Below are 22,422 nucleotides of genomic sequence, written 5' to 3'. Positions count from 1 at the left end.
TATCTAACGTCATTATCGACATGCCTTTAAATCTCCGCCAACGACAATTAGGAATGCTCAATTCTTATATTGATTACTACGATAAAAGTCTAATAAAATATTTTGCAAAATATAAATCACTAATGTAATAATATGTATAAATATTTACATATATACGTAACTTGTATAATCTCACATCACGTTATAAATAATATAATGATAAACTCAAGTATGTATATGTCGTGTATGTGTAATTTAATACATATATAATATAGTAATATAACATTATTTCTCTCTTACATAGTTTGTTTTTTTTTGCCAAAATTCCTTTACCACTAGCCATATACACAATATGTATGTATAATGTTTATCGACAGGTAACTCGACCCACTTTCTTCGATTCATCGTACATCATTTTGAAAAGGAACAGACTCCAGAACGATTATTTCAATCTCAAAGATGCTTTAAATACCGTTTCCTGTTTGCTTTCTTCCTGCCAACAGTCTCCGTTAATTCCTCTTCGCCTATTCATAAAATCAACGATGACTTTTTTTTTTCTCTTTGCTGACAGAATTTAAGCTAACTTAAATAATATCTGTATCTAGTCCTTTTTTCTTCCTGTAATGGTATTCTGATTGGTAACCGGGAGGGTGGTTATGGTTGCGAACTCCGGTGGGCATGAACCTTTCGGCGATGACTGCACATTTGCCGCGACAACCACGGTGTTGTTCGGCGCACCGATAATGGGATCGATTCAATACTTCAGAGCGCGATGTCAGATTATACACATATCCTTCATAGACCAATTGTGGGCGGCCTCGTGCGGATAGTCTGTAAGTTACTGGTTCCACAACTGCAAATGTTATATATATATATGTATATATATCATACTTTCAGTACCTCAGATATATTGTTGTAAACATCGTTCTCTATAATTTTCAATTTCAGCAAAGCTACCCTCTTCCAGTCTCAAACTCTGAATAATGCATTGTTTCAGTCAGGGGTTACAATCTTATATGCAATTGGCTTACCGGCTTAATCTTAACTTACAAGTACAGGACAGTGAAAAATTTCAAGAAGCTAATGTCAAGGCTGGTAGTCGTTGAGCAGTCTAAGTAAATCTACGACAAATCTGTTAGTAAGTAAATTCGTTGTTGAATATTGACGACAATTAATTAAAAAGTAGGTATTATTATCAACACAAGAAAATTGTTAAAATGATGTAGTGAAAACTGAATTGCGAATTCTGGGAATAAGCTACAATTACACCTGCTGTAATACTGGGATGGTAAAAACAAAAAAAATTATCCAAATTACGATTTTGCAGAAATAGAACGTTCTGAAATTCGCAGCGATTTACTACCAACCCTGTAGCGTGTACTTATAGCGTGCGTTGACGGAGTTTAAAAGATAACAAAACTTTTGTCGAGAAAAAAAATATGATACCGCAAGTTGATTAATAATAATATAAAGTATATGATTTACAATACCATTAGTAATCAGTCGGATTTTATAAAAAGTACCATTTGGACTTGAATACACTGGCGATCTTTGATTCGTGATACTTCCCATAGTATAAATGATAAGTAGTAAGATATTGTAGCTGCATAGGAACTGTTCTTTTGCACATTGGCAGCGCCCTAGACAAATTGCTGACAAATAGTAACCAAGTGTTACATATTCGAGGCAATTGGTAAACAATACGAAACGTTAGCTTCGATTTTCTTGCCGGAGGAGAAAAAATAGCAAGAATATTCGGATATTCGTCTATCATGATTGTGCGTTCCATTGATTCTTAATATTAAGTTATCTTCCGAAATGCAACGAGCTTTGCATTTCCCTTTATAGTTGTCTTGGCACCTCCAATAGGTTCTAATTCCAGGACCTCTGTTAATACTGTAGGCTGCATGGTAGACAAACCCATTCAAGTGAAGCCGTCGCATCGCTCTACCATTTTGTTCTACAAAAAATTAATACGTCGTGTATTAATTAAGGCTCTATTATTGGACAAAACGATCAACATTCTTTTCAATTTACCAGATGTGCCAAATTTTTTTTTCCTTTTTCAAACGCGTCGGATGAAGGTAAGTGTACAATAGCTTTCTCTTCACTTGTATTCATTGAGCTGTAGGGTAAGATTCAATTCCCAACTTGGAAAATGATTACTGTCTTCACAGAAAAACTATAGCTTACCCGGGCGCGACAAACGAGTTTTGAGTGATAAAACAGTCTCGTATGATGCATACACATAGCTTTATTTGTAAGTATTAGCTCTTCATATATATATATATATATATATATATATATATATATGTATATATTTATATGCCAACTCATAAGGTACATGTGTATATGATTGTGTACGATAGTCACTCAGGTAATGCCACGTAGTAGAATCAAAACCCGTAGGTTTTGTATACACAGCTAGATTTTACAATGGTTGATATACTTATAAGTATAAACCGCGTTCAGTAATTCCCTAATATCTGAGAGTATGAACCATTTTTCCAGCCTTGCTATGTTTTTCGATGGTTTTAAGATGAGAATCGTGTGGCGGAACTGTCGGCTGAGACACTACGGCACAACCATGTTTTGTGTAACACCTCGCTTGACATTTACCAAGCGACGAACGGTATATACATTTCCAATAAGTTTTGACACCCGCCCTGGAATGTACCGTGTAGATGTGACCTTCGTGAACCAGCTGAAGATTACCTCTGGAACTCCGTATAAACGACAAGAGGCCTGAGAACACCAATATACTAGTATCATTGTCTCACTCACCTTTTACTTGAAATGTACGCGCCAGGCACTTCTTTCAATGCATTTCACTATAAAAATTTGAATAATCGTCAGATGTTTCATACCTGATCTATCATTCTTTCAGTTATACGTTTACCAGAAGAAATTTTGCACCGTATTCACAAACAAATTACATTGAAATATGTTTTCCAATTGCCTGATGTCGATTTGAAATGTTGCTGTGATGCCTTTGTCCATCATGTTTCAGAACATTAATATTACTTTTCAACACTTATTTCGAATAACATGACATGCATAATTTTGCGAATTCTTCAGAGATTTTTGAAAGAGAAAAGGAGCAGATACTGTCTCACTGAATATGCTGAACGTTAGCAATATTTGTCAAACAGTATTTCGTGGGTGTCTAGTCGATTCTAAGAGTGGTTATAAATGAAATAACCAATTTTCCAGACTAGAAGCAAATCTTGCTTTTGGATATATCAGATCACGAGCTTCAAGATTCTCTCAATGCAAAACAGGTTTACGGTTACTGCATTGATTATTGGAAACTCTTATTGTTGGATTTATAGAGCCTGTGGTAATAGGAATATCACAAAAAAAGCTGCGAAATGGCACGGCGTAAAAATAATTGGCCAATTTATGCCAATTATTAGGGTTTGCAAGATTTACGGAAAGCATACTTTTCCAAGTATGATAAATAAGTATCATACATTTCGTCTAAAGATTGCCAGTGTACCTAAGGACCAACTAGACCGCGGTTCCTTCATGAAAGCAGGTGTTTATGCAATGAATGAGATTACATGAGCTCTCAACAATCTACTTGAATATGATTTTGAATATGAAATGATGTAGTGATCCTTGATACAGTTTGTTCAACCCTACATATGATTGGATCAGGATTAAAGGTACTCCACATTTACAATTTTACTAGATCTGTTACTTAACCGGATAACGAATACCTCAGATATTGAACATCAAATGGATGTCAATTTTGAACTTTACTATCATTTATCCCAAGTCACTCTATCAGGAGTTCACATTAGCTATATTTTAGTATTGTTTAAAATACACAATGCAAGAACGTAGACTAGATGTTGAAATATTTGAAAGATATATTTGCTCGATGGTAGTATTTTTTGGTATCTTTAGAAGAGAAATTAATTATGTCATAAATTGAGTGTAATCGTAATGTAATCAACAGCAATTCATTTAAGTAGGGGTACGGTCAATTAAGTATATCTTCAAAATATTTCAATAACAAATACTGGGGTAACATGTTTCAGCAAACTTACCTTGGACGCCTTCTCCTCCTTGTGAACATGCCGAAGGCATTGGACTATTCATGGATGGTTGATCAGTTAGCTCACCACCACCTCCGTCGAGAAAACCTTAAAATGCCAATAATCAGTAAACACAATGGCTAAAAATAATATCAGCAGTTTTATTATGAATGATTAAGACAGCTTAATAAGAAACAGTTCAAATTCAATTAACAATTTCTTTTTAAATTCCGGGTTAGCTGGTAACAGTTAAAAAAAATTTTCCTTCATAATCACCTTTCTCTGCGTCATTTTGAGAGTTTAAAAACTGCTCCAACGGTTGGTCTAGAAAATATGGCTCGTCTGTTACGTCGAAATCCTCTGGTTCAGACTTTGCTTTAATACTGTGCGGACTCTCTTTTAAATATTCCATTTCTTTCAAAGCTGGAGGTGAGGTTCTGTTTCGTTTGGGGGTCAAGGAACGAGACCTCGTTGATTCTCGTAGCCTTTTTACAGGCCTATTTCCATCTAAAGTTTCCGAACACGTTTCACCGGTATTGGGATTAGAACAAGTAGCCACATCGAAGTCTACTTCTTCGATTAGTTCGGAAGGAGGAAGAGGCGTGTCGCTCTCTATCGGTGAATCCTGAAGAATATTGTTAGTCATTAACTATTCAGGGTGTTGACTTTGATTTTAATAATAAATGCATCAACAGTCTTGATAAACTTTGGTAAATTTTTTATAAAAAAAAAAAAAAAAAAAAAAAAACAAAAAAGACCTTTAACGATTGCTTGAAAAAGAATTTACTGTTGTCATTTTGTTCAATCGATAGAATTCATTTTACAGTAACATAGGCGCCAAGCTTCGGCATTGTTCCAGACTTGGATAACATTTAATCAAATAAAATAGACTTACACTGTGGCTATTCTGGTCGCCGGCTAAACCTTTTATCTTCAGTGCTTCTGCGATTTTTAAGAACGAGGCTAGCTCGTTATGACTAACGTTTACTTCACCTTTGTACATAAATTTCAACAGCGCCTCTACTTGCGAGTAGCCCATGTCCTTTAAGACAACGACGGGATGAGTGCATGGGTTTGCCTAAATGCAATCAGAAGACTTAAGGAATCTCGAAATTTGGAGAATGTTTATAATTATCGAACGACATGCAGATTTCACAAATTGTTTTGTTTGTTTTTTTCCTTAACTGACAAGGATTTTTACCTTGAATATTTCTTTGAAGTACGGGCTGCAAACCGATAAAACAAGCTTGTGAGCTTGCAGGAGTTTTCCTTCAACGGCCAGCGTTACATCAACTAATTCATGATCGCTGAGATGTGAGAGGAAACCACAAGTTAAATTAGAGGTGAAATTATTCCATTTCAAAGAATAATCTGAATTGTCCATGTTCTTTCGATTCTTGGCCATATCTCGAGCTGAACAAAATTCACAGGTTGTTTATTGTTAAAGGAGTGTCTACAGAATCAGCGAAAGCTGTCAAGTTTACAGGTCAAGGGAATTAAGTAATAACAAACAAGGGCCATAAACGAATTTAACGCACCACAGGGAGTGAAATTGCGAACCGAGGATGTAATACGTATTACATTACGTATAATAATATCTGTTGTGTCGTGCAACGACGTATGTAGATCAGTGAAATATCACACCTGTGAGGGTATTCTGACTGTTGGAGCGATAGAAACACGTTGATAAGAAGATTACATTCGCTCCGATATTATTCCGCCCAAGGCATTTGTCTCTACCAAATGTTTACGGTAACTATTTCATAGTCGGGGGGGAAAAAAAATCGCCTGCCTGCCTCACCATCAGAATTTACCGTCGAGTAGTTGTCGTCATCATGACTGTACCGCGACCACAAGCGAAACAAGATGATAATAGGAAAATAAAATGGCGACGATCTAGTTTGTTTTGTAACGATGTAGTACGAGACGGGCTAGTACTTAAAACGACGCCTCTGCCTGTCGGGATTTTTTTCTCCCCTTCAGATCGATAAGCTCTCGAAATAAACGTGTCATTGTAATTTGTATCCCTTGAGTTGGGAGTTTCCCTTCTCTAATCGGTATTCTTCTATCCGTCTATCGTCGCAATCACCGTAATGGATCTAGGCACGATCTCGGTGCAGGCCGTCGTACGTAAATACAACGAGTCATGTGTTCACGTGAATACACTGAACGTAAAACACACGACACACGCCTACCGAGTACCCATACATACCTATGCAGGTACGAAGATAGCACGCATGCGGCATATGCACTCTATACCCATGCATACATATGGATATGAGCGTGGAAATGCGATGCAGCGCCGTAAGATGGGTGTTTTGTTGTTTTTTAAATGTTTAATTTACGTCCTTCGGGGGCTCGGGCTGCATAGTTCGTGGAGTTGTTGTACACCGCCTAAAAACACAAATAAATGGACGTGAGTTTGTCGCTGATATTTGCACGATACTGCGAGACTGTTGGACCAGGAGAAGCTGTACGAAATACGAATGATAGTTAAATTATCAGGGAAAATGTATATGTCAATATTTACAAGTGAATGTATTACGAGACGTCTGATAATATAGAATGAATTACGAAGTTTATACTTTTTCGGAATTTAACTCGTAATTCATGAGTTGTTCAATGATAAAACATCTCCACAACCAGGACAACGCACCCAACTTAAATACCTGCAATCATCATCAACGTCAGGTATAAAAACCAGTCGTTAAACCACTTCTACCGAAAGAAAAACCTTTGAGTAAACAAAGAACATGATTCAGCTTCGGAATTCACTTTCAACTGTTCGATACAGTCAAGTCTCGGGGACATGCGAGATGCTTGACTTTGTCAGTGAAAGTTATGTTCAATTCAATTCACGAAGTCTGATACCAATATCTGTGAGCTTTGTCCTTAGCTCCGTTAGTTGACAACATCTATCCTAATGAAATTTTCTGAAAATGGATGTCTCTTTCTTTCAGCGCAATGTCTGGCGAACAGTTTTCGCTAGTATGGAACAGCTTCCCAACAAATTTGTCTTCGGGTTTATATACCTTGCTTAACGACGAACAGCTTGTCGATGTAACACTCGCGGCGGAAGGTCAAATTTTACAAGCACATAAGCTGATTTTGTCAGTATGCAGCACTTACTTCAAGGAACTCTTCAAGGTTTGATTCTGATAGTCGAGAGTCGCTTGTTTCATTTCTAATGGAAATAACATTTAATTGCTCAATCTTTGCGGACTAAGAATTGTTAATACCTTGTTGCAGATGAATTCTTGCAAACATCCGATAGTTATTCTCAAAGATGTTAATTACCGTGATTTGTCTGCTCTTCTGCATTTCATGTATCAAGGTGAAGTTCGTGTCAAACAGGAAGATCTTGCCAGCTTTTTAAAAGTAGCTGAAACCTTGCAAATCAAAGGTCTCACTAAAGACAAGAGTGAGGTGATAATTTAGCCAACTATTTCTTTAGACTCCTAAACAATATTGAGAAAAAAATTAACTGAAAGAAAGTACCAGTCTCATAATGGTTCGTTTCAAATAGCTGTATGATTCGTGTGGCCAAATTTAGTGCAAAAAAAATGAAGAGCGTTTATTGCAAAAAAACGCCTGTGTCCGTTAGGCTAGTTCTTAAGAGTTCTCTTCAATGTGTGAATGTAAAAAATAGTTCCAAATTTGAAATGTAAAAAAAGAAACGGCTGTTTACTGCACTACCCATGTCATTATTCTCTGTGAAATAAGTATAAAAAAAATTCTATTCCATTAGTTGAAACTATACTTAAATCATTGTTCACATATAGAAAGATAACTCAGTTACCGACAACAACGTTCCAACGCCTGGAGAGAATCATCAAGAACAATCTAGGGAACTAGAGAGTATTCTTGAAGCAGTATCGAACTTGGAAAGAAAGTCTCTTAACGATGAAACATTTGTGGCAACTCTACAGGAAGAAATTGCACCCATCCCTGAAACTAGTGAAACATTGAATTCGTCACAAGATCCGGTATCTCCTCCACCGATGAAATCTGTATATGATAAAGCTTCTGACCAACGAAGAATCACCCAGCCTGATAGTATTGTACGTGACATATTGAATAGAACATCTGAAGACTTTCAACAAATGGAAGAGAATGTCACAGACGAGCCATTAGACTATACCTCAGATATTGCTCGCTTGTCGAAAACGAAAAATGAACCGGTTGATTACACATCTGACATAGACTTCGACCTGGTCTGCAATAAGGAATTTGCTAAGCAGGAGAATTTAGATCGTCAGAACAGTAATCTACATGCACAAAGTAACTTGACAGCAAATAGTAAGTAGCGTAACATGCTCAATAAAAATCAAGTCACCTCGTTACTATTCTATTCAATTTTTCGTGTTGGCAAAGTTTTTTACCAAACTGTTTGCTACATACGTCCTTAAAGCTGAAATATGAAAACGAAAAAAAAATCAATTTCTCTAATTACAGAGTGTTTTGAAAATTCACAACTTCTTACTTATAATCCAAGCAACCAGGATGAACCTCTACGTAAGTTTAACATAGCTTTTGAACTTCTTGAACAATAAAAATGGCTGGACTTTATGCTAGTTTTTATCCCAGCATTCAGCCACTTGGAAGAAACTTTTGGTACGGATTTTTCATTCAATGGAGGTAACTACAGCCGAGGCCGCAAAACAGTGAAGGGCATCCCAGGCAGCAGTTTGCCTTTGGAAACAACACTGCGTGTTGTTTCTGAACTAGGGCCAACCATACGAGTCGAGAGAGGAAAAGTTATTCGCATGTATTCATGTCCGTGGTGCCTGCGTCACTTTACTCGTAAAGAGAATCTCAAATTACACGTTCGCTATATTCACGGACCTCTTGAAAGTCTGACATGTAAACTGTGTGGTAATAAATACAAAAATAGTAACAGTCTTCGCGTACACTCTTATCTCTATCATAATGCAAAGAGAAACAAACATAGTAAACCAGCACATGCTGGTATGTAAAATCAAATTTGTATTAAATATGATAGTTTTTGTAGTACTAGAAAACGCAAGACTAATTTGTTACGTTAAACATGTAGGAGAGCGAATAAAATTGTTATTATTATACGCTTACATACTATCATTTATCCTGAGTACTGTACCATAAGGATGAATAATTTCATTTTCAATTCAATTATAAGTTCTCTGGGCACAAATGGGCCAAAGAAGAATTCTAAGCAAGCAAAGCTCATGAGAATCATTCAACGTCAAGCAAAATATCTTTCTGATAGCGTGTTCTGTTAGATTGTCACAATTTTATCTGTACATTCCATGGAACTAGTAAATCTATGAAACAATTTTTCTTTATTTAACATTAATATTTGGCAATCAAGGCTAAAAATCAGAAACACGGTCTCGTTGAAACGTTCAAGTCTTCGGTCCCCTGTCATTCTATAAACCAATGCAAATAAACATTTTCAAACTCTTGCAACATACCTGCATTGTATTTTTATGCAACTTTGGGATAGCGAACAATTTTGTTTGTTACAAACAATTTTATGATGGAAACGTGTTTTTTAAAGTGAAATCTCGCGACAAAAATTCTGAAACAATTTAAACCCTATTCCTTTATCAGGTTTTTAAAAAACTGAGAAATCTCAGAATGGAATTTGAGTGACGATTAATTACTGTTTGTTTATTCAAAAAAATCAGGATATATCGAGTTTGATTTTTTATTTATTTCATCGCATTCGCGTTTAATGTAGAAAGTCTCATACATGATATTTTGACATGAGTTTGTTGCTGATCTGCATTTTCACGAGCTTGTCAACACCCGCATCAGCAGGAGCTGTACAAGATACAATTTGAGACTTAATTCCCGTGTGAACGTATCACGAGATGCTTGATGATTTAGGATGAATTTTAAAGACGTTTGTTCTCAACTTCACTCCTAATTCATTACTAATTGTTCTAATGATGTAAAAGCTATACAACAAGGTATCCAAAGACGGCAAGTATGAACAGTGATGAGAGTTGAAAAAGCGACCGCTGACTAGAAAGAGATACACAGGCGGTAGATAGATAGATAGATAGATGGATAGATAGATATATAGATAGATGGATAGAGTTTATGTATGTATGTATGCATACATACATTATGCTGTATCATTCACAGGGTTAAGTGGTAGTGGCAAACAATAAAAAGAAAGGAGAATGAATATAAGAATAAAAAATAATAATAATTACAGAGAGAGCGTGGCTGGCTTCTAGTTCTGTCTCTGTCTGATGCGTAGTCGTAAACTCGGTAGAAAAATACGGATAGTGACTCGAATCAGCCCGAACCTTGCTCTGTCTCCTTCTAACCACCGGTCACATCAGCATTGAATAAAATCAACCTGATCTGCAATCCATCCAGCCATCAGATCTGTTCAGATCTTTAAAGACAACGGACGTAGCGTCCTAAGGTAAACTACAATTATCACGAACGTTAGGTATCAAAACAAGTCGTTCCACTGATAGGAAATACCTCGAGGAAATAGAGAACACGGTACAACTTAAGAATTTCTCTTTAAACTGTTGAATCGAGTCAGAGTCGCGTGGTGTGTGACAACCATTGACTTTGTCAAGGAATATTAGGTTCGTCAGTTGCATTCGGAAAGCTCGAAAACTACATCTGCGAGCCTTACCCTCAGCTTCATTAGGTGTAGACATCAATCCTAATGATATTTTTTTGAACATGCATGTATTTTTCTTTCAGCACAATGTCTGGCGAACAATTTTCGCTAGTATGGAACAGCTTTCCAGCAAATTTGTCTTCAGGTTTATACACTTTGCTTAGTGATGAACAGCTTGTCGATGTAACACTTGCAGCCGAAGGACAAATGTTACGAGCCCATAAGCTGATTTTATCGCTATGTAGCACTTACTTCAAGGAACTTTTCAAGGTTCGATCTTGATTGTTACAATTTTGCTGTCTCATCTTGAATGCAAATGACATTTATTCAATTGTTACTTGTTGCAGATGAATTCCTGCAAGCATCCGATAGTTATACTCAAAGACGTTAACTACCGTGATTTGTCTGCTTTGCTGCATTTCATATACCAAGGTGAAGTTCATGTCAGACAAGAAGACCTTGGAAACTTTTTAAAAGTAGCCGAAACACTGCAAATCAAAGGTCTCACTAAGGATAAGAGTGAGGTGACAATCTGACCAACCATTTTTTCAGACTCCTAAATAATATGACTATAAAAATTAATGGACACAATAAAATTATCAGCCTTGCCCCATTTTTTTCTAAGACTTTTACGATTTGGGTGTAGAAATTTAATGAAGACTAACTGAAGAGCGCTCATTGGAATAAAAAAAAACACTGGTCCATCAGCCGAGATCTTAAATCTCTCTTCATTGCCTCAATGTTGCAATATACGATAGCAGATAAGCATAATGAATTACTAAACATGGAATTCACAAAACCAATCAATTTTACCTCATCACCTCTATTCGATTAATTCAAGCTATACTTCAATTTTCAACAGGAAGATGGTAACTCAGTCACCATCAATAACATCTCACGATCAGAGCTTGGAGAGAATCTTCGGGAACAATCTAGGGAATTGGAGAGTATGCTTGAGACAGTACGAAAGTCTGAAAGAAATTCCCTTGACCATGAGAAGTCTATGATAACAGCACGGGAAGGTGTCTCACCTGTTGCTGAAGCCAGAGAAATGACAAGTTTGTCACAAGACACAATATCTCCTGCATCGACAAAATCTGTGCACAATAAATTTTCTGATCAAGAAAGAAACATCGAACCTGACAGTATTATATGTGATATATTAAGTACAAAAGATGATGATCTTAATCGAATGGAAAACAATGCTTCAGATGAGCAATTACACCATACCTCCGAAGTTGCTGACCTGTTAAGAACGAAAGACGAGTTCGTTGATTACACATCGGATATCGGCTGCAACATTGTCTGCAAGAGAGAATATGATAGCCAAGAGAATTTAGATGACGGGAATAGCAATCTACGTGCACAAGATAACTTGGCGGCAAATGGTGAGTTACGTTTCTATCGTTTTATTCAATTTTGTATCCACCCTTCTCCCTACGTTTTGACCAAACTATGCTAAACGAGTTCTTGAAGATAAAGTACGAACCAAAAAAATTTCGTTCTGTGATTGCAGAGTGTTTTAATTCTCTTGATCAACAAAGATAGAAAGATTTCATGCTGGTTTTTGTTTCAGCATTCAGCCAACTGGAAGAAGCTTTTAGTGCCGATTTTTCAACCACTGGAGGCGACTTTAGTCAAGGGCGACAAACAATGGGTGCCCCAGGTAGCAGTGTACCTCTGGAAACGATACTGCGCGTTGTGTCCGAATTAGAGCCAACGATACGAGCAGTGAGAGGAAAAGTTATTTGCATGTACTCTTGTCCATGGTGTATGCGTCACTTTAGTCAGCGAGGCAATCTCAAAATACATGTTCGCTACGTTCATGGACCTCTTGAAAGTCTGACGTGTAAACTTTGTGGTAATACATACAAAAACAGCAACAGTCTTCGTGTACACTCTTATGTCCATCGTAACGCAAAGAGAAATAAACAGTAAATCAACACATGTCACAACTGGTATGTAAATCAAATTTGTATTAACCACAATAGTTTTTGTAGTAATAAAAAACACGAGATATATTTTCTACATGAAACATGTAGGAAAGTGAAAAAATTGCTATTTTATATTTACTATCATTCATCCTGAGTACCGAAATGTAGGAACGGGTCATTTCATTTGTATTTTAGACATAATTTCAATAAAGACAATAGCCAAAGGGGACTTCAGCAGCAAGTATTCAATCTTACGAGTAAAGAGGCTGTCTTTTTAATTCTTCATTTCAAAATTTCCTGAATATTCTAGGAGTTTCCAGGCTATTTCAAAGTTTTCAGGGTACTTATAACAAAATTTCTAAATAGATTTTCACAACTAGATGTATACGTACGTGGCTTTCCGTGCCAACTTGGCAAGACTTTCAAAGTTGAAATTTTTGATCTGACTGCAACTTGGCTATCTTTTTACATTTTATGAAAAAAGATTCTTCATTTTTTCAAATTTTTATTCGTCACAGTTTTTGAGTAAAATTTTTTTGAAAAATTCATATTTTCTAAGATCCCTCATTTTCCTATTGCTTAAATCTTTGCTTTGACCACACGGATTTACCAAAACAAGGTGGTGAAATTGTGTGGGAGAAAATCAACTTTCTAGGTAACATATGTTGGAAGTGCGCTGGGTTCGTCTCTACACTTGATTCTTAATTAGAAATTTGTAAATTGAATTTTCGGGATGTATGTCCCTTTTGAAAAATGCGAAAAGGATCTCGAAAATGTTTGCTTCAAAAGCGAAACTTTCAAGGCCCGTACGATTGTTGAACTATGACCTCTTCATATTTATTTTGAATTTTGAAAACTTCGCACAATGTGATGTTTTTTACAATTCATAAGGTTTTGATATGTAATTTATTCTGCAATGGTTTTTAACTTTACTTACACCGTGTATAATACCGTGTAAACAGTAAATATTGTATAAGGATTTTCCATACCATGTCACCAGACTTTGTTACTCGTCACTCAGAATTGTTTTAGAGTGTATAGTAATACCTTTCTTTAAGAGTAGAGATACCGATTTTCAGTTTTTTGTATGCTGTTTGTCTATATTTGTATAATCGTCAAAAAATGGATCAAATGAAAAAAAATCGAAATTTCAACCGCAGATATTCATTTCATTCAAATAAAATTATAAACAATTTATTGAAACGCAGTGAGGATATCAAACGTAACGGAGTACAACGGTTTCTCGGGCTAATAGACACCCTGGTAACTGTAATCCTTCAACATCCTAAGACGTATTTATAACTTTTATCAAAAAACTTATAAACTTATGCAATGAATACATAAATAAACGAGTTTCAGACAACGGGAATTGACTTATCTTACACCACATCCTTTGTAGATAAATACTAAACCACGGATATAAAAGCAAGATAATAACGGGGATATACACTTTCGTAGATCCTGGGTAACAAAGTGAGTCGATGCATCAGTAGTCACGCCTTACTTACTATACGTAGTGAAGCTACAATTAGATACCAGATTGGTACGATTGCAATTCAAACAATATTATATTCATAACGTTTTCTAGATGCACTGGACATTGCATTATCATAAGTGACAATGCTCGCACCTCTTTAATTGTTATTTATCATTTTTCTTATTATTTTGATAGTTCAAGCGAGTCGTTCGCGATGGGTTATTTCGATCTTGCGAGATTGGGAAATTTCCCAACACAGTATGCAGAGGTGAAAACTGCAGTCACTGTTGACGTTTTGGAAGTTGGTCTCATTCTGGCTTTTGTTATCGTTGGTGTTGCTTTTCTGATCGCCGTGCTTGGATTCAGTATTATAAGAGTATGTATATTTTGCCGATTTACTTAAATTACAACAAATCCGTTTTACAGAGCAAGGCAATTTGAGATGATCTATATATGGTTTATTTTTTATTTCAGTGCTCGGCCGGTGCAGCGAAAATCATATGCAGTATTATTATCGGCTGTCTCTTGATGCGTAAGTCACAATACCATATATTACAATTAGACACATTGTAGTTCAAAATGCCTGATATGCTAGTATATAATTTTATTCATCAGTGGGAAATTTCGGCCAAGAGTGGGAAGTAGGAAGTGTAAAGAGTGCGGTACCGTATCGTGCTGGTAGTCCACACCAAGTAAACGCCAGCATCGGCATAAAATTGGGACTACGTTCGATAAATATCACGCTACGAGGTATGAAGCGAGGGGTTAATCACTTGAACACACCCTGACATCTATTGCAATCATTTGAAATCTTTTGAAAACCTATGATCTTGTAATCTGCTTTACATCAGATTTCAAGAGTGATTGAACTCCTTGTTATGAAATTGTTTTTACGTCTATTAATACACACTATTTTTTAATAAAGTCCAATTTCCTCGAGTATAATTTATATACTCTGTTATTGAATCTTGGTGATCGGTCAATTATGTAAACGTATTTTTAGTTAACGTTTATATTAAGTAAATATTACTTAAATGTTCAACATCTTGTCTAAGATTAACGGAATTGGTGTGTCCTACAATATTGCACATTTCTAGTAATAGTCTTTTATAATAATTAGGTTCTTCACAGAGGATGTTTGTATTGTCGTAGCTAAAAGTATGTTGTTTATTGATCATATGTTTTGTTAGAGCAGTGTGACGTTCTTGAATCTCATGTACATTGCGTTGATGTTCTTTGATTCTGGTGTTTAGGTGGTGGCCAGTTTGTCCGATATAAACTTGGTTGCAATCATTGCAAGGTATTTTATACACAACATTGGATCGTTTACCCTTGCTTTAAAAATTCAAAAGATTTACAAATAGTCTTTGACACGGGAAAAGATAGGATCCCCAAGGGTAAACGATCCAATGTTGTGTATAAAATACCTTGCAATGATTGCAACCAAGTTTATATCGGACAAACTGGCCGCCACCTAAACACCAGAATCAAAGAACATCAACGCAATGTACAAGAGATTCAAGAACGTCACACTGCTCTAACAAAACATATGATCAATAAACAACATAGTTTTAGCTACGACAATACAAACATCCTCTGTGAAGAACCTAATTATTATAAAAGACTATTACTAGAAATGTGCAATATTGTAGGACACACCAATTCCGTTAATCATAGACAAGATGTTGAACATTTAAGTAATATTTACAAACCGCTAATCTTCGCCCACACAACACATATTGTTTAACCTTAACTAGACACATAAAATTATTGTCCCCATAGCACAGTTTTTCTACATAATTTTTTCACATAATATTTTTCTGTTTTTCTATATAATTGTTTATATTAGGTTCACCTTCACTCTGGATCATATTTGTTTCTCCCATCAGTCGTTATTCACCAGTTGACCCAATCGGTTCAACCAAAAATAATTTTTGTTAGACATGGAGAACATAGTCATAAAGATCCCAGCTCCACTTCTTGACATTGTGCAAACTAATTTTACTGCTAAAAAGACCTTCTTTAAAACCTTTTAATACAATGACATATAGACTGTGAAGAAACATAGTTTTTTAATCTTTTTAATTAATGACTTCCAACTCGTAACTCCTACATGTAAAACAACCAGAAGAGTGACAATGACTACCGTTACTCAAAGAACATTGTCTTCACAAATTGTAAATTATGAATTCGACTGCATCTTAGTCCGCTTACTATATTTAAAAAAAAAAGGTAAATAACACTCTAAGCCTATCTTTTTTCAATTAATCAAAATGTACTCACTGACCAATAATATATAATAGCCCTAAGAGTATTACATCTACAATATTTAATGTCTGATTGTACTTCTATTATAAAAAATTTTTGTTGTTCTTGACAGTTAAATAAATAAATCGTTCTGAGGAGGGGCCATATCCGGGCCAAAACGTTAACTAAAAATACGTTTACATAATTGACCGATCACCAAGATTCAATAACAGAGTATATACGAGGTCGAGAATACCTACTCATCATATAATTTATATAACACCCCTGGTTACGTGCAATATTTTTTCATCTTTTTCCTCTTAGCAAATACCGATAACACGCCATTAGAGGGTGAGATAATCAATTACAACGAGAGATTTTCATGGACTTGGGACCAAGGGAGATTTGGATTTGGCCCTTACGGTAATATGCTTTCTAAAGTACAATAAATTATTACCTGGGTATGTTGTAACAGGATGTAAGATTCACTAAGCCACCAACTTTGCATCAAGTTACTGAATTTACGAATAACTTTACATTCTAGCTGGTTTGCTTCAACAAAGCTTCCGTGAGGCCCAACGAAAAGGTTTACCTATTCCAATTCTCTCGATCATGGAGTATTTGGTTGTAGACGGAGAGGGATTGAGATACGGTAGATTTTACAGAACGGCTGGGTGGTACACTCATATTCTAATGTGGTAAGGTTTAAAGAATATAAATTTTTCCTGAAACCTTATTGATAATAATGCTGATTCAATTTTATTCCAGGACTGCCTTTGCCACTTGGATCGTTACCAACATATTTCTAGTCAAATCGGGTTGTTACGCAGCCTATTTTCTCGCCTTGACCGGTGCATTGCAGATTTTAGCTTGCATCGTTTGGAGCTCTGTACGCAACCCTTACCCGCTAGTCATCCCATTTGAACATGGTGAAATAACTACATCTTATGGATCGAATTTCTGGATGGCATTAGTGTGTGGTACGTATAAAAAGGACAATACATAATCAAGTTGATTAAGAAGTGCGCAACTCACTCTTACTCATTTTAATACTTTTACAGGACTCATGTGTTTATTATTTGCGGCTGTAATGTTTGTTATGGATCTTTGGTTTACGGAAGAGTTATCCTCTTTCCTTGGGCTTGATTCCATAGACGACTTTGATGATTGTGTACTCTGTAAGTACATCATGATTCGAATAGCTCAGTGTCCCTAAGGGACGTTTCACTTGGAAAGCTTACATTATTTCTTTTTAAATTAGCGGCCAATGAGGTTGAACTTCTGCGGCAAAAAATAGGCGGAAAAACAAATAACATGGAGATGCAACGTTTAACGATTCAGATGGATGGTCATGACCAAGCATCAACGGTATATAAATTATACTCAAAAATATTTCATTGAATGGGAAAAAATTACTTTCACTTGTTATTATATTTCAGAGGGTTTTAAAGAGACGATCATCAGTTGCGATAGCTCGGAAAAATAGATACAGATTACCACCACCAGTTCCAATCCGTGAGACTTATGACAATGAGGACCCAATTTATGCAAACACTGCCAATCAGCCAGGGTAAACGGACAAAATTTTACTGTTTGACCAGCCTTTCCAGATATGTCATATAAATTTTTTATAACTTTTTGAATCTATAATTTTAAGTATAAAAATAAGACAAATTGCTATTTTACTATCCTGTATAAATTCAAGTTCGGTAATGAATCTTAATAAATTTCAGGGTTTCAATGCAGGGAGTCACAAACCATAGCCGAGAGATGCTGTATTTACCGTCGATGCAGTGAGAATCAAAGAAAATTTAATGTAGTCGAAGGTGAAGAAGAACTGCCAAGATAATAATCGACGAGTGTTTGCATTAGTTGAAGTTAGTGATGTTAATATGACAAAACATTGAAAAATATCTTTGAATTTTGCAAATTTGGAAAGACTTTGGAATAATTGTGTTTGTAAAATCTGAGTAATACTAACTTTATTAGTTTACCGAATTTGAGATCATCCTGAAGTTCAGAAATAATGCATCTTTATATTAATGTTTCAAACGAGAATTTCGTAATGACATGCACACGTAAGAGCTTAGATTCTGTTTTTTATACACTTACGATGCTTAAGAATTATAATTAACAGAAAAAAACACAGATAAAATACAAAATTACCCCACATTTTGTACTGAATTTTGCATAGTTGATTTATTGAGTTAATGAATTTACTGTGTTCTGTAATTACATTTTATTATTTTTACAAACGATGTCTGATTGACAGGTAGAAATGAGTGTTAATTTTAAATTGAAAATAAAAATATGTTGCGTCATCAATTTTCTGATTCTACTTTATCTTTACTGTCGCTGTAGTCCGATCCACCACGACTCTTTTCGTCCGATTTAGACTCTTTTTCCGATCTTTTATCCTTGCTAGATTTCTTATCGCTCTTTTCCCTCTCACTTTTCTCACTTTTCTCAGATTTATCCACATCACTCTTCTTTCCATTACTGTCTGACTTGTCTTTACTGCGCCGCTCCTTGTCTTTATCTTTGTCTTTGCTCTTCTCAGAGTATTTTGACTTTGACGAACGCGACTTAGACTTGGATCTTGATTTTCTGGACCTAGATTTGGATCTCTTGCTGCGAGACCGAGACCGGCTTCTCCTCCTAGTTGGCGATTTCTTCTTTCGATCTTTGGATCTGCTTCTGGATCTGCGTGACTTGGAAGGAGATCTTCTAGACCTCGATCTGGATCTATGACGCCCTCTGGAACTGCTCCTCCTTCGCGACGGTGACTTCTTCTTACGATCCCTTGATCTGGACCGCTTGGATCTGGAACGCGACCTGCGCCTATGACGAGATCGAGATCGACGATGCCTGGATCTGGACCTTTTCCTAGACCTGGATCGCCTGCTCCTTCCTCGCGACCTGGATCTTGATCTATGTCCACGGGAGCCACTGCGACTTCGTTTGTCCTTGGAAAGCATACCAATCATAGGATCTATAGCAGCAGATATTAAATTATGAGCTTCTTTTACCCTGGACATGGCTTCTTCTATCTCCTTCTGTGCTGCCTCGTTGCTCTTAGCTTCAGGCTTGGCAATTGACTGGATAGAGTGATACAATTTTATCGGTTTCTCTGCCAAGAGTTTGCCATTCAACAACAGTGCAGCAATAACAGACGATTGTTCGGACAATTCGACCAAAGCATAGTGATCCGTGTCAGAGTCCCTGGTGCAAATTCTGAGGTATTTTATCTCCACACCGTTGCTGGCAAAAAAGTCCAACAATTGATCCTGTGAGACAGAAGAGTCGAGATTGGCTACCACCAAAGTTCGACGAATCTCTTCGATTCTTCGGCTGTCCAAGTGACCAGGCAAATGCGGGTACAACGGCAGACCATTGGACTCTAGCCTCGGATCGATCGTTGTTATAACATGATTCGGAGGATGTCCTTCTATCGAGTTGACAACATTAGCTGGAAGTTTTGGCTCCGATGGATATAAACCTGGAACAACCGTCCCGTTGTTGGTCAGTTCGAGTGCCCTTTGCTCATCAGGGATATCCCCATTCTGATAGGGTATGACTATGAGCGCACGGTCGATGAATACAGTGTTGGTCATGTGTTGGGCAACGGAGACGCTGCCCTGCTCGTGAAATTTAATATAACATATTCTAGACTGGACAGGAACCGCGACGTCTCTTATCGTCGGATACAACCTGATGTCTTCAATCTTTCCGAGGTAGCCAAACAGAGTTTGCATCTGGTCCTTAGTCGCCTGTGGCGCGATGTTGGTTACTTGGACCACCTTGGTCGAACCCACCGCCATATTCTCGGTAGTAGGTTTTCGTGATCAGCTAGTAATTAACAGTCGTATACCACGGTTATCACGTCAGAATGTTGACGGCTCGGTGCAACCGTGTTGACACAGTCAGAGCTCAATCACTTCAGTCTTACTTTTAGCTAGGATACAAACCATTGCAATTCACGCTTCACTATCGCTTCGTGCACAATGCTTTACAAATTACAACGCCGTTCGGATAGTTTGGAACGAACGGAACTGCGGAACGGACGCGCTCACCAGAGTTCTCTGAACACCGTTTAACCACAAACTACGCACGACGGTCGACGAGCATAGAACTAATATCAGCGAGTTACCCACGGTCCTAATCTAGGGACCTTGGAGTTACCTAAACGAATCAGCGCTGTAACGACCAGTAGCGACATTTTTTGTAAACGCTTGATCAGAGGGCAGCACCGCACTAGAGATGTTCCATTCTGAACATGGATTCTGAATCGATCTTCGGGAGAACCGATCTAATTGGATCTAATCCTTTTGGTGGGGAAAATTTATCTTTTCTATCGATTCTCCAATTAACCTTCGAATTTCGAGAGAATCAATTTTTATAGGCAGGAATCTATTCTTTTACTTACTCTCGGATTGCAGGTTTCGGGTTCCGAGACAACAATAGGATGAAAAAATTTATTAAACCGAGACACGTGAAAATATTCGAGTGCGATAATGCTTAAAACAAAGAATAACGAAAGCAGAGAGTACCCTACCTAAAAAATCCGACAGACTTCTGTTGGATTCGACACAGATCCGACACAAAATCCGAAGTTATCCTCCAGGCGAGAGACAAGGATAGAAAATGTGAACGGATCCTATTCGGCTCTGTCGTAAATGAACTCGGTTTGCGGCTTGATGACCAAAATTTTATTTCGGAACATGTCTGGTTTCTATTCCCGCGTCCCGATGAACCTCCCCTACATAAAAAACCCGACAGATCTCTGTCGGATTCGACACAGATCCGCTACAAATGTCGGACACAAGCCGGACACAAAATCTTGTCGGATTTTTTTTGTAGTGTAGACGGTAGACTGTCTTAGGGTTTGGATTTTGGTTATATTTTACCCTTTAATTTTTAGTAGAATCGATTTTCACACGTCCGATTCTATATGCTCTAGGGTCGAAATATAAAGATCGCGCGTTGTTTGGCATGGTACTTTTTTCCACAAAAAACTTATAGTCAGAGATAATACAATTTAAGCTCATGTGACTTACTGTTAGTTATACCTGGTTATACTGCACCCTCAGGTATCAATGTTGCCGCGGCTTTGGCTCACGCTTCGGCCTCGACATCGCAGAGAATAAATCCTTCCAGCCGCAATCGTTGTAAGCTCTAAGCGTTCACCTTTATATTCATGTAGATGACACTGAATAAATGCACATTTTCGAGGGGAAAATCATTCAGAATCACTATATAGTTTGAATACTAAACGATGATCACAATTCAACGATTTATATCAATTAATAACGTTAGCCATGTGAATCCACCTATGGTATCCTAATATACATGCACTCATCGACGCGAATGATCACAGCGCGATACGATTAGATAGCTTTACGTCCCAAAAATTGAACGGAACTACGTGGTTAAATATACTGCACATGATAGTATTCACCGAGACTACATTTTGACGGGATGAACCGACTGTAGAGAAAATAGAGTTACATAAACAATTTAGAATTTTACCCAAATTTGGGTCACAACGACTGAAAATTGAACACATGTATTTTGTTAACACGAACCCTTTTCGTCGTTCGTTGGTACTGATTCTTTAACGCATTGACCCTACCGTTCAACAAATCATACATAAAACCCTCTATTAGCGATTACTTCGCAACATGTCTTTCACTTCAAACACAACACATACGAATAACACGAACGGTACGCCAAAAGCTGGTCGTTAAGTTGGTGGTAAAATGTCAAGATGGCAGCGCTTCGATCGTTTATCAATTGTTTGTACTACTGGAACAATTGTTTATAAAAGAACATAGGTTAATGCTTGGATTCACACTCACCATTATTTTTCTTCCGGGGGAGAATTTCTATGCAGAATACTTAACCAGCATGTATGCACTCGATATCACACCGTGTCACATGTAAATTTAATCGAACTGCGATCGCAGAACTTTCGCGTATTCCGATGTTGCGTTTCGAACTTCAGAACCAGCTAACTTCGGTTTGCTACTCCCGTCATATCAATCGTATAGTTATTGGTTTGCTCTCGAAGTACATATTGATATACACGGATAGTAAACAAACGCTGTTGAGACC

The 22,422-nt window shown here is 37.0% G+C and overlaps 5 protein-coding genes across 17 annotated transcripts; 3 read left to right on the top strand and 2 right to left on the bottom strand.

Moving 5' to 3' along the window:
• Nucleotides 1-429: 429 nt before the first annotated feature.
• LOC107222593 (protein tramtrack, beta isoform) lies at nucleotides 430-22,290 on the bottom strand. Of its 8 annotated transcripts, XM_015662015.2 has the most exons (7): nucleotides 10,223-10,327; nucleotides 6,235-6,416; nucleotides 5,224-5,435; nucleotides 4,918-5,100; nucleotides 4,299-4,647; nucleotides 4,035-4,130; nucleotides 615-1,939 (listed from the first exon to the last, which is right to left on the bottom strand). In XM_015662015.2, exons 2-7 carry the CDS (start codon nucleotides 6,287-6,289, stop codon nucleotides 1,653-1,655), a joined length of 1,182 nt encoding a protein of 393 aa, XP_015517501.2. In that variant the 5' UTR covers nucleotides 6,290-6,416; nucleotides 10,223-10,327; the 3' UTR covers nucleotides 615-1,652. The 8 variants fall into 8 exon arrangements, with proteins under 8 accessions (XP_015517502.1, XP_015517501.2, XP_046587752.1 ...); XM_015662016.2 differs by lacking the exon at nucleotides 10,223-10,327 and having other exon boundaries at nucleotides 430-832; nucleotides 6,235-6,373; XM_046731796.1 differs by lacking the exons at nucleotides 6,235-6,416; nucleotides 10,223-10,327 and adding an exon at nucleotides 22,167-22,290.
• Nucleotides 6,367-9,097, top strand: LOC107222590 (zinc finger and BTB domain-containing protein 6). Of its 2 annotated transcripts, XM_015662010.2 has the most exons (6): nucleotides 6,368-6,713; nucleotides 6,983-7,169; nucleotides 7,272-7,448; nucleotides 7,805-8,321; nucleotides 8,478-8,537; nucleotides 8,610-9,097. In XM_015662010.2, exons 2-6 carry the CDS (start codon nucleotides 6,987-6,989, stop codon nucleotides 8,996-8,998), a joined length of 1,326 nt encoding a protein of 441 aa, XP_015517496.1. In that variant the 5' UTR covers nucleotides 6,368-6,713; nucleotides 6,983-6,986; the 3' UTR covers nucleotides 8,999-9,097. The 2 variants fall into 2 exon arrangements, with proteins under 2 accessions (XP_046587746.1, XP_015517496.1); XM_046731790.1 differs by lacking the exon at nucleotides 7,272-7,448 and having other exon boundaries at nucleotides 6,367-6,713.
• Nucleotides 10,302-12,597, top strand: LOC107222591 (zinc finger and BTB domain-containing protein 37). 3 transcript variants are annotated; one of them, XM_015662012.2, is made up of 5 exons: nucleotides 10,302-10,440; nucleotides 10,734-10,920; nucleotides 10,998-11,174; nucleotides 11,513-12,038; nucleotides 12,227-12,597. In XM_015662012.2, exons 2-5 carry the CDS (start codon nucleotides 10,738-10,740, stop codon nucleotides 12,586-12,588), a joined length of 1,248 nt encoding a protein of 415 aa, XP_015517498.1. In that variant the 5' UTR covers nucleotides 10,302-10,440; nucleotides 10,734-10,737; the 3' UTR covers nucleotides 12,589-12,597. The 3 variants fall into 3 exon arrangements, with proteins under 3 accessions (XP_015517498.1, XP_046587747.1, XP_046587748.1); XM_046731791.1 differs by having other exon boundaries at nucleotides 10,405-10,523; XM_046731792.1 differs by lacking the exon at nucleotides 10,302-10,440 and adding an exon at nucleotides 10,487-10,612.
• On the top strand, nucleotides 12,471-18,221 carry LOC107222592 (dual oxidase maturation factor 1). Of its 3 annotated transcripts, none has more exons than XM_015662014.2 (11): nucleotides 12,471-12,608; nucleotides 14,257-14,437; nucleotides 14,536-14,593; nucleotides 14,677-14,811; nucleotides 16,633-16,731; nucleotides 16,853-17,006; nucleotides 17,077-17,288; nucleotides 17,370-17,486; nucleotides 17,570-17,676; nucleotides 17,748-17,878; nucleotides 18,042-18,221. In XM_015662014.2, the coding sequence occupies exons 2-11, from the start codon at nucleotides 14,276-14,278 to the stop codon at nucleotides 18,103-18,105; spliced, it is 1,239 nt and encodes a 412-aa protein (XP_015517500.2). In that variant the 5' UTR covers nucleotides 12,471-12,608; nucleotides 14,257-14,275; the 3' UTR covers nucleotides 18,106-18,221. The 3 variants fall into 3 exon arrangements, with proteins under 3 accessions (XP_015517500.2, XP_015517499.2, XP_046587750.1); XM_015662013.2 differs by lacking the exon at nucleotides 12,471-12,608 and adding an exon at nucleotides 13,989-14,127; XM_046731794.1 differs by lacking the exon at nucleotides 12,471-12,608 and adding an exon at nucleotides 14,035-14,057.
• On the bottom strand, nucleotides 18,489-20,411 carry LOC107222589 (probable splicing factor, arginine/serine-rich 7). Its single transcript, XM_015662009.2, has one exon. The coding sequence runs from the start codon at nucleotides 20,127-20,129 to the stop codon at nucleotides 18,630-18,632; it is 1,500 nt and encodes a 499-aa protein (XP_015517495.1). The 5' UTR covers nucleotides 20,130-20,411; the 3' UTR covers nucleotides 18,489-18,629.
• Nucleotides 22,291-22,422: the final 132 nt, after the last annotated feature.

This window comes from Neodiprion lecontei, chromosome 2, assembly GCF_021901455.1.
Source record: "Neodiprion lecontei isolate iyNeoLeco1 chromosome 2, iyNeoLeco1.1, whole genome shotgun sequence".
Taxonomy (NCBI): domain Eukaryota; kingdom Metazoa; phylum Arthropoda; class Insecta; order Hymenoptera; family Diprionidae; genus Neodiprion; species Neodiprion lecontei.
The sequence above is the reverse complement of the archived record's forward strand: the minus strand, read 5'-3'. Positions and strand labels throughout refer to the sequence as shown.